Genomic DNA, 11,235 nt, shown 5'->3' on the forward strand with positions numbered 1-11,235 from the left:
AATGGTATTATATACAGTCTTTTAGACATTTGGACCTCATTTTCACTCACTGAGTAAACAGGTTTAACAATTAATGAGTGGTAAGGAGTGCATGTCAAGATTGGAAAAGGTCATTTTAATTGTGTCTTGAGGGAAAAAGCAGCTAAATAAGCTCTGTGCTCGGATGATCCCTCCATCCAATGTGGGTGGTGGGAGACAGAAGAACTCTGGCTTAAAAATCACTGGCTGTGTTTCCTTTGACCTTAAAACGACACAAATTGCAATTACTAAAATAAATGCGCTTAATGGAAACACGGCATTACAAAGCTCATGCTTTTCAATAAAATGTTTTGGGTTTTTTTTTGTCTGTTTTTTTTACGGTAGGATGAATTTCGTGTATTTCGCAAAACAACTACTGGATGCTACACTCTAAAAAGAAAATAGTTGATCCAACTTAATTGAATTGCTTCAATTGGTAACAAGTAATTCAATTAATTTTATCCAACCTAATTTATTAAGTTTGGTTAACTTGACAAATTTAAGTCAGTCTTAATCAATTCATTTACTTTATTCCAAATAAAAAATTTAAATCCATCTTACTTAATTTTATAGAAAGTCAACTCAAAATTTTAAGTTGTTCCAACTTAAAAAACTAAACTACCCCAAATTAAATTATCACTCACATTTTACTTAAAATATAGCTTGCATTTAAATCATTTTAAAAGTTTTTTTTAGCATGTTATTTTAGTTTTTAAAATAGGAGTAAAATACCTTCATGCTACTCAGAAATTCCACTCAGTTAAAATAATAAATCTACACAAATGGAACATTTTAAATTTTATTGTGAAAACATCACAAACTTACAGGTTTTTCACAAAATATTATGCATTAAACATGCTACACAAATCTTTTGAAACTTCATAAGGGATATTACATTTCAGCGACCTGCTAGATCAGAGGTGCCCAAGTCCAGTTCTGGAGAGCCATCATCTTGCAACTTTCAGATGCATCCCATCTCCAATACATCTGAATCAAATGAACTGCTCATTACAACGCCTCTGCTGAGCTGAATGTCTGCTGGTGTGTAAATTCAGAAATTAGCTTCAGGTGGTATTGAAATAGGGTCCATCTGAAAGTTGCACAATGGTAGCTCTCCTGGACAAGACTTGGACACCCCTGTGTGAGGTTGTAGAATACACAAGTATTCCTCAGGAAAATTTTTTTGCTTTTTTAGATTTAACACAAGTCCTCCTAAAAAAGAAAATCCACACTCTTAAACCGTAACATTTGCTGAGAACATGTTTTTGACATAAAATATGATGACACTAGTGACTATTTTTACACTGAAAACAAGAGCAATACCCAAAAAATATTTAGGCAAGTTTTCAAACAAAGATGTGGTGTAATAGCTGCCTAGTTTAAACCAAGTCCGTTAATTTAACTGACACCAGAAAAGAACAGAATAGTAAACATTATGATCTAGATCCATTCAACCTCCTTCAAAAAACACTGAACAAATCTGTTGATTCAAATTTTTAAAAAAAATGCAAAAAGAAAATTCTGTGAAAATGTCCACAAACTGCAGCAGCCTACTACTTTCCTACTTTAATTTTTCCCCCTTAACTTGTATTTTTTCCCCACACAAAACCAAAGAGATGAACCATGTAACTTTATGAAATGTCAAAAACAAAAAAGACCTACTCCCAAAATGATAATGTTCATCACAACCTCATCAGTAAACATCCTCCAGAAATACCGGTCAATTGTTATCCAGTAAACTCTGTATTACTTGTGGCTTTAATATGAACAATGTCCCAAAAGAAGTTCACAAAGTGCAGTTCCTTGAGGTGTTAAGCTTCCAAAACATGGCGTTCTTCTGTCCAAACAAAGAAGACTGAAGATCTTCTGTCCTGTTGCACAACATGCCAGTGTCTTTACTGTGAGGTCTGAAGTCTTCCAAACAAATTTTGAACTTTGGGAGACATCTTGTGCTGCTCAAGCTGCATGAAGATTTTTTGGAACACTTCAAATGTGAAGCGCAGAGCCTTTGGATAAGCCAAGTTAAGGGAATATATCAAACCCAGAAGCAGGGCACATGCTGAGGCAACTGAAGTCAGGTTCTGCAACACCTCCACTCCCTCAATGACGATGCCAATGTCTTCTGGGGGTTCTTTCAATCCCTCTCCCTCCTTCCGAATCACAAACACTGCCATGGTGAGTTGTTTGAGTTCCATCTGGGCATCATCTCCGCTGCTGCCCTGTAGTGAGTTAAAATTTGAACACTGTAATTAATCTCTCACTACAGAATTTGGAAAATAAAAGCCTTGTAAATGTAAGCACCAAGTATAAGATGTACAGCTTGTGAATTGAAGAGTGGTTTACGGCATTTGAAATATCCTTGATAAATTTTCCAAGTTCAAAGTTGCTTTACAAATTGAATAACTCAAAGGGTGATTTTTAATGTTTTTGAAAAGATAATACATGTATATAGCTTTATATATGTTCCATCATATTACAGGCTTTAGCTTAAAAACCAATTTCTTAGATTTTATATCAAAGCAGAATACTGATCCAGCCAATGGTCATCTTAGGGTGGAACTCAATACAAAATGCATATTTGTGTTGCTTGTCAGATATTTTGGAGCTGGTATCAAAATACCATGACTCTAAAACATATTCTTATTAACTTGTTTGGCATATTGGTAAACAAGAAATGAAGTTGATGTGCTCTGCTGAACAGCAAATTCACCATTTCTGGATTTAAGCAGGATACAGCCATGTTAAATTTACATTTCTGACACCAAATCTGCCCCACTTTTTCAAACAGATGTTCACATTTAGAAAAGCCAGTCCATAAATCATTTAAGAAGGTAAAAACAACTGACATTGAATTTGTCCATTTGCTTGAATGGGATGAGATGCAACTTTAAACCTTTAAAAACTTACACAGTATTCCTTAATAAGGTCTTTTGCATCCTCTCCAAGAAAGGTGACGAGCCCTTTCAGAACACATTCCCTTCGAATCCCAATGTCTTCAACCTGGAGAAAAGTTATCGTTATCAATATTTCATATCTGAAGAGATTCATGACATAACTAATATATTTGGGCTGTTCACAATAGCAAAGACCTATCAGATGCCATAATGTACAGCCCACAAGTCCACTGTGTTTTAATGCTGCACTTCAAAATTATTCATAGTCCACCTCTGCCACATTTTATCCTTCACATCTCAATTTGTGAAACTAGACTGTATTGTTAAGGTTAAGGCTTTTTCTTAGCACAATCTACCAGAGCTAGTGAATATCATTTTCCATTAAAGAGATCTCTTACAGCATAGAATTGATACAAGTTTAACATTTAAAAATGTTAAAATTTAAAAGCAATAGATGCTCAAAAATTTGGCTAAATTGCACCGGTTTCTGGCAAGTTGGATAGAAAGGTGTATTTTATTGAATTCATGAATAAACCAGAATACAAACTTACTATAACAACTAAATGCAGCAGAAATACATGACAGGCAAACTTGCTTTTCTTCAAATGATATCAACTTTGCACAGAAAGTGTATCAAGTATTATAATTAAAACAAAGTCTGAAAGTAACTAATCACTTTAAGTTCTTTGTTTTAAATGGAAAAAGGTAAATGGCCATAGCTTATTTCACTGTGTCCATATTGATGATATGCATACCTCATCATAAGTTCTCATGATGCCAGCCATTTTTGCACGTGTTGCTCCTCCTTTGGCCTGGATGACTTTAATCAGCTGACTTGAGTGCCTGTCCAACTGGGCCAAGAACGTCTGCTCAAGGGGAAGAGCCATGAGCCTCTGGAACTCCGCATTAATCTGTGAAACAAAAAAAAAAATTACTATGTTAAAAAAAATTACTTAAAGTAAATACTCAATCATTCCCAAAGTCCAAGTTCAAAAACCTTGACATTTAATTTCAATCTGCATTACTACCTCTTTCTGTTGGAACAGAGCAGGCCATCTGTCCTTGAAATCCTCTATACCAGGTTCTTCATTCACCACCTCCTGACGCCTGTAGGCAAAGGTACGAGCCATTTTCTCCGCAATGACCCTGTCATTGTTCCTCCTTTTGAGTGCTGCCAAGAGTTCAATTCTCTCTTTTTCCATGCTTTCTTGTGTTTCTCCCAATGGAAAGGATGGATAAAAGTTGGCTTCAGCTCGTCTTGGCTTCTTTATTTTTGCAGCAGGAGAAACAGAAATACTAGCTTTGGATTTAAGAGAGTTTACAGACAACTCTGGACATCCTTGTGATTTGAGTAGAGTCCTGTAGTTTCCCATTTTGTACTTCAGCCTTTGCTTCCAACCGTAGCAACCATTGAATGAACCGGGCTCTTTTAAACACGGATGTTTTTTAACCAAGGCCTCTGCAACTACACAGAACTGTGCATCCTCTGGGTAGGCTCTGTATCTGTAGATCTCTTCTACTAATCTATTTAGGATGTCAGTCTTCATTCGGGAGGTGACTGTCAACATTTTGTTGTTTGCTTGATACTCAGAATTCCCCTTCTCTAGCTGACGTTCAGTGTCATATGAAAATATGGGAATGGGAAAGTTGGCTGGCCATTGTTGTGTTCGCGATGACAAGGGTTCAGGGGAGGAGAGGATTATAGTGTCATTTGAGGCTAAAGAACTGCTGTCGTCAGAGTGAACTGTAGAACAAGATGGAGCTGTTTCAATGACATCAACAAAAGTTTGAATGGCTTTTTCTTGAATCACCTTGACTGTTCCCAAGTCCTCCAGGTCAGAAGTTGAGCTGAGGTTGAAGAAGTCATTACCAAAGTCTTTGTCCATATATTGCAATCTGACATTGGTCTTTAAACCAAAGGTATCCTTCACCTTGCTGAGAAGCTCATCCAGAGAGTCTGGTATGCCATCTGGAAGAGTCAGTTTTTCAGTGTTGCTCTCTCCTAGAATCACCTTCAGTCTTGCAGGTTTTGAACTTGCCATGACAATCTGAGAAAAGGGTACATACAGAGTTAAGCAATGCTGGTCGCTATTTAAAGTCATTACAAAATATTTTATATACATTATTAGTCAAATGTTTGGACATTTGCTTGTAGAGGGCCAAAAAAATATTAAGGTAGTTATTAAAATATTACTGTATTTTAAGTTCAGCCATACAAACACAAAAGTCTTTTGTACCACGCATTTAATTTTTTGTACAATCTTGTATTACCTCACCCTTAAACGTGAATATATCTTTTCACAGTAACAAGACGTATTCCTCTAATTCTGTAGTCTTCCAGCGGGTATACATCTGTTAGGTCTTGTAGCTCAACCAGTTTCAGTTCTTTGTCTGATGTTTTCAGCTCATAAGATCTGTAATGCTCAACATACCACCCCTCAAGTTTTCTGACCAGAAAGAATAACTGGTTTGCCAGGATCACCATTTGGATTATTTCAATGAACTCTGGTAATCCTCCTAATGAGCCATGGATCAAGATCATCCCGCATCTGTACTTCAGTCCATTAAATGTTGCACTTTTAGTCATGCACACTGTGGCCAGATTTGAAAACTTCTGTTTTAGAGCATTTACTATTCCCTTGTCGAGAACATCAGTTGTTACTGTGGAAACATTTGTAACTTCCAAAAGAGGTTTAGGAAAACCAGATAAATGCAAATGATGTGCCATCTGATACTGGTGTCTCTCTGCAAGGGAACAGAGGACATTTTTAAAGCACTTGATATTTCGTGCAACTCTTTTAAAAAAGCTATGCTTAGCTTCAAAGCGCATGGACCATAAGGCTACTAAAGGACCAAATTGGCGAATCAAGTGCGGGTAATGTTCCAAGAAATTGTGTTTTGGTTTAAGGTCACAATTAGGAAAAACCTCCTGGAATTGTGTTCTGTGCTCTGAGATCTTAAAGTCAAGGTAAGCAATAGAGTCCTCTGTGTGAATAGGACAGACCACAAGATCAACAATGTCCCTTAAGTCTGTTAAGATCTGCCAAGCTGGCTCTTCATGTTGCACTCTGTGTCCAATCAACAAAGGTAAAAATCTGATCAAACTCCAATTCTCATGTGCATTACCCCCAACACTTTTTTTGGCTTCAAAATTGAGAGCAATTGGATGAGGTCGATTAGTTTTATCAGTCCCCTTAAAATTGAAAGATGCTATTGCGTCATTCAGTGATACCAATGTGAAATATTTTTTCTTAATCAAAACACCCAGACACAAAGCTAATTCAAAAGGAACAACTCCTTCAAAAAGGTCATGCACAATGTCTGGAGGAAGACCTGTGGTAATGTCAAAATACAATAAATGTGATAAAATGGAAGTTGATTTGACACCCTGATAACTTGGCAATTCACGTTCCTGAAGAATTTTTAAGTGATCTGCATGAATGCTTTTCGTTCTCAGGGTAAATGCACCACTTCTAACCTCTGTAGTTTGAATGTCTGTTTTAACTGCCAAACAAAACCTACATATGTATGACCCTGTGAAGTTCTCTACAAAGCCACCAAGACTGTGGGCAGCAAGATTATCTGCAACCACGCACTGAACTGTGCCTTTTACAGCTCTACCCAACTTTGACACAAAGACCCCTTCTTGTTCCAAAATCACAAGCTCATTAAGTAAAGGTTCTAAAACCTTCTCGTAACCATAGCACTTCAAATCATTAGTTTTGATTAAAGCAGCCAGGTAAATGGAAGACAAGTTAGAATTACACCCCTGTGGCAAATTACCAAGAATCCAGTATAAGCCACAAATTTTATGTTTCCGTTTAGATGTACCGAGAGGGTTGCATATTTCAAAATCATCAATATACAATATTAATGAAATGCTCTCCTCCTTACACAAAAGCTCATTTTCACTAAAAAATGACCCGTCATAGAAAGACCTATATGTATGAACACTACTTCTTTGTAGTAGTTTATTCACACAATTTAAATTATCAGTCTGATCCAAGATAACCTCACAGTCAAGAACTTGCTGCAAAGACTTTAGGATTGATACATACTGGAATGACTTATTATTTTTTTTATCAAGAATATATTCTTCAGGTTCTACCACTTTAAAATGTCTTTTATAGAATTGTTTTCGTCTCCAAGCACTAGAAAGGGAGCCTTTATCTCCTATTGCTTTGTTTACAGGGTTTGTTTCACAGAGGGCCCTGGCAAGTTTTTCAATAACTGACTGGTCAAACTGGCAAAGGTGATCATGTAGTATTTGGGTTACAGTTCTGCATGTAACTGGCAGGGACAAAGAACCAATTAAATAGTTTAACTCCTGCAATAGTTCATCAATAGCTGCATTTGACACAAGAAAACTGCTTTCTAACTTTAGAAGAACTGATGCAAGTTTAAGTTCAATATCTCTCTGTAAGTTTTCAGAATCAGTCTCATTAAATGTGTGATCTTGATTAGCTTGTGCAGTACTGTCTTGATCAAAAATATCAGTACCAGAACTAACACACAATTCTTCACCACAGTCTAATTGTTTTTTTTCAGTAATCCCAGTCTTAAATGTATTGCTAATGTCAGAATGTTTTCTGTATTTATGACTTTTGTAGTTCTCGTAAATATTTGTTTGATAAACACAGTCCTGAAACACACACGTGACAGTTTCCTTGTTCTTGAGATGTTGAAATATATGTTGAAAAAAATCTCTCTCAGTGGAAAGTTGATTAAAATCACAAATGGGGCATTTGAATCTGGTTAAGTCTTTGGTAACTGTTTGTTTGACTGGATGATTTCTTGATAAATGGCTCAGTAAAGCATTCCAGGTCTTGAATCTACATGCACAACTTAAATATGAGCATGGATACGAATAACCCCGTCCATAATGCCTGTGGTCTAGTTTGTAGTGCTTGAGCAATTCAGATCTTCTGGAAAACACCCTCTTGCAGTCTTTGCATCTCCACATTAAGTGCAACACTAGAAGGACAAGAGAGGAACTTTGTTACCTATATGTTGCCAAATCTGAAGGCAAGGAAGATGAAACAAATATGGAGGCAAGAGTCAATTTTGAATACTGTGACAACCCTAGCCCCATGCAATACTTTAGATGATTGTTTTACTGCTTGGTAAAATATAGATTCAGAATGGATTTGTTACCATAACTATTTCACTGTTTTTAATACCATACTGAAAACACTCTATATTAATCAATGTCATATTGTTAGTATTGCAAGGAATTTTTTTAATGCACAAATACACATTTCTTAAATTGCCCTTCTCAGTTGCATATTCCTTAGGATGGGAGTAAGCTTTTTTTAATGACTCCACAGTATTTTTAGGTTGTAATTTTAAATTTTTTGTGTGCATATATATCCACAAATATATATGCATGTCTGTTTGTGTGAATAAATTGCCTGTCACTTTCTGCTGTTGCACTGGAAATTTCCCACTGAAGGACAATAAATGTCATTTCTATTCTTATTTTATATCTGTCCACTATTTAGTGTTAAAAATTACAGTAACTTTAGTTATTGGTGGGAAAAAATGCTTATTTGACTATAATCAGTTCTCCACTGCAAGGGCAGCTTCCCTCTCCCCAGCCACCTCCCCACTTGTGTGAATCCTGAAGACTTTGCATTTTAGAGCACACATATTTCATATTATCAAAATAGCATATTCATTTTGCATTTAACTTTTTTTTCTAAAATTAGAAGCTTGATGATATTACATGAATCCTTTATGAAGAAAATATGGCTCACCTTATGTGGTTTGATGATTCTTGGTTCTAGGCCTGGAAAGAGAAGTGGGTAAAAGAAGTTAATACAACAGGGTTCTAGCCAGAAATGCTAATGCCTGAAATTTTCATTTGATCTTAATTTTTCTTCTTTCTTTTCCTCGCGTTCATGCCGGTTGTCATTTCGATTTCTGTAGCCGGTGAAATCAAGGGCGCGGACGACCATAGGGAGATCAAACATGCACATTGTGAACTGTCCGTGCGCTGTGGCAGATTGCAAATTGCAGAGAAATAATACAGGGCAAGAAGCGATCTAGCCGGGGCGGAGTCTGTGGGGCAGGCTACTAAATGCAGAGCTCCGAAAGTGAAGCTGTGAAATCCTCAGCCCAGCCCGAGGGCGTCTAAGCCCGGCCCAGTGCCTGGGGATCAACGGCTAGCTAGAACACTCCGCAATGTTCCTACAGACACAATTTGCTTTTTTAAGAGAAATGACACCTGATGGATTCTTAGCGCTGTCAGGATATTATGCGTTTTATTATGTCGCCAGTAAGCAGCATGAGAAAACTGGAAAAAATGGCTTCACCGGCTGCAGCTAACAGTGATTAGCACAGTGGAGTTGCATCACATTAAATTAGTTTTGCACAGAACACCCCCACCTCTGTAATTTCAAGTTAGGTTTTTTAGCGTAAAAGTACACATACAAAATAAACATTCAGTCTGACTCAGAGTAGTTATGTTAAAACATGTTGAGATTTGAACCGCCGAACAGCGCGGCTAATTACAATTAGCAAATGTGTTAAGAGCAAATAACTGATGACACTTCGACGTTAAACACAGTTCAATGTTTCAAATTTAAGTTAGAAAAAGTTTTAAATATTTTTACACCGTTTATTTAATGTTTGGTTATGGTGGGGCAGCATACTTACTGTTTTATCTGAATCTCGTCGACAGTCAATGCTCAGAAGAAATGGCGGTCGGTACCAGAGATGCAGGATCTGCCCCGGGCGGAGCTTACGTAATGACGTCAGACGTAAAGCTGCATTAAACTTAATTGTTTCACTTCGACTCAAATTAAAAAGTTCGTTTGAGATAAAATGCGTGATTGTTAAGTTAATTGAACTCATGAAAGCAAGTTGTCATAACTAAAGTAAAAGAATTAAGTCAGGTTAATGTAAATAAGTCCATAACATGAACTACAGCCCAAATACACTTTTTAGAGTGTACTACTGGCGACATCAAGTGGTAGGAGGAGGATGGCACGGCATGTTTTTTTAATGACTTATCACTCGAACAAACTTTTCCACGCGTGATTTTGATTGAGTTTCTTAAGTAATGGAAAAAACAGCAATAACGAAATAGTTTGGGTATTGACAGAGTTTTGCATCCATTCGTAATGGCATCGTGGATGCTAAGAATGATCCCAACAAACTCAATAAGTGTTTTCATCCCTGCTACGATGTGTACATCCCTGTTGTCTGCGCTGCTGGTTTTCACAGCTTGTAAATGTTATCCAAAAATATGCGTGCACATCTTATGCGTTTTTCTTTATTTAACTTACCCTCAGTTGGACCCTTCCTTTGATCTGAGTGTGTTATTTTAAGAAACTGTACCTAATTATTTTTCATAATCTTTTTAATTTGGTCTTACTGTAAAGCCTCTTATCTTATTTTTATATATTTAACCTTTGTGTGAATAAGTATGCTTCCACCTAACCTTAATTTTCTTCTAGTACACACGAATTTTCCCACTGTGGGGCAATAAATAATATTTCTATTCTATTATTTCCTATCCTATTTTTAAATAGGAAGATAGAATCCAAATAAACAAACAAATTATAGGCTTACTATTCCTCCAAATCATTGTAGATACGTTTTCATCACTTCCATTCCCACAGTTGTGTGAAATCCAGCACATAAATGCAGACTGTTTCTAATGGTTCTCAGGATAGTTGCCATAATAAAATGCTACATGTGCAATATGTCCAGCCCTTAACCTTCCATGCTGGTAAATATTGCACGTAGAAGTATTATTATTGTTATTATTAAAGTTTTCGGGTGAAAGCAGATCAGCCACAATATGGTAGGTCACATAAACTCATGGAGGGGAGTCTGCAGAGGTCACCTACTTTCTTCAGATTAGCTCAGGAGCACATAGTGTGCAGAAAACTTCATGGTATAATTCCCATGGCTGTGCAGCTTCACCCGAGCCTTACATCAACCTGCAAAGTGTAAAGCACTCCGTTGCTGGACTCCAGAGAGAAGGACATGTGTTCTTTGTAGGCACGAACCAGGCATCTCTACCTGGCCGTCCAGATGACCGGTCAGGGTTTGCCTGTTGCCTGGGGAACAGCACTCGCCTGGCTGCACTGTGTCAAGAGTAAGGTTTGGTACATAGGGGACTGCGGTATTGAGCTGCCTGGCAATTTCCTTCCGACGCTATTCCGCTATATTCTCATCTCCCTTCACATTCTCCATCTAGGGTTTCTCCCATTGAACACGATTTCTCCGGTTCAATTTCAACAGAGCAAATCACTGTTGACTGTCTGCAACTGTAGTCCGTCTGTAGCTCAAGCGATGGCAGCGGAGGAAGTGA

General features: G+C 37.2%; 1 protein-coding gene across 6 annotated transcripts; it reads right to left on the reverse strand.

Moving 5' to 3' along the window:
- Positions 1 to 835: 835 nt before the first annotated feature.
- On the reverse strand, positions 836 to 9,035 carry LOC111608792. Of its 6 annotated transcripts, none has more exons than XM_023334901.1 (6): positions 8,669 to 9,035; positions 4,844 to 4,960; positions 3,941 to 4,760; positions 3,668 to 3,823; positions 2,926 to 3,018; positions 836 to 2,237 (listed from the first exon to the last, which is right to left on the reverse strand). In XM_023334901.1, the coding sequence occupies exons 2-6, from the start codon at positions 4,879 to 4,881 to the stop codon at positions 1,914 to 1,916; spliced, it is 1,431 nt and encodes a 476-aa protein (XP_023190669.1). In that variant the 5' UTR covers positions 4,882 to 4,960; positions 8,669 to 9,035; the 3' UTR covers positions 836 to 1,913. The 6 variants fall into 6 exon arrangements, with proteins under 6 accessions (XP_023190669.1, XP_023190670.1, XP_023190667.1 ...); XM_023334902.1 differs by lacking the exon at positions 8,669 to 9,035 and adding an exon at positions 5,189 to 5,781; XM_023334899.1 differs by having other exon boundaries at positions 3,941 to 4,960.
- Between the last annotated feature and the right edge of the window lie 2,200 nt (positions 9,036 to 11,235).

Source organism: Xiphophorus maculatus, chromosome 6 (genome assembly GCF_002775205.1).
Source record: "Xiphophorus maculatus strain JP 163 A chromosome 6, X_maculatus-5.0-male, whole genome shotgun sequence".
Lineage (NCBI taxonomy): Eukaryota > Metazoa > Chordata > Actinopteri > Cyprinodontiformes > Poeciliidae > Xiphophorus > Xiphophorus maculatus.

Excerpts from the sequence above, each read along its gene's own strand:
- LOC111608792 (XM_023334897.1), bottom strand. The coding sequence starts at position 5,035 with ATGTATATAAAATATTTTGTAATGACTTTAAATAGCGACCAGCATTGC. Across the intron at positions 3,019-3,667 it reads TCATGAGAACTTATGATGAG|GTTGAAGACATTGGGATTCG; the intron begins GTATGCATATCA and ends ACTTTTCTCCAG. Across the intron at positions 2,238-2,925 it reads ACCTTATTAAGGAATACTGT|GGCAGCAGCGGAGATGATGC; the intron begins GTAAGTTTTTAA and ends AACTCACTACAG.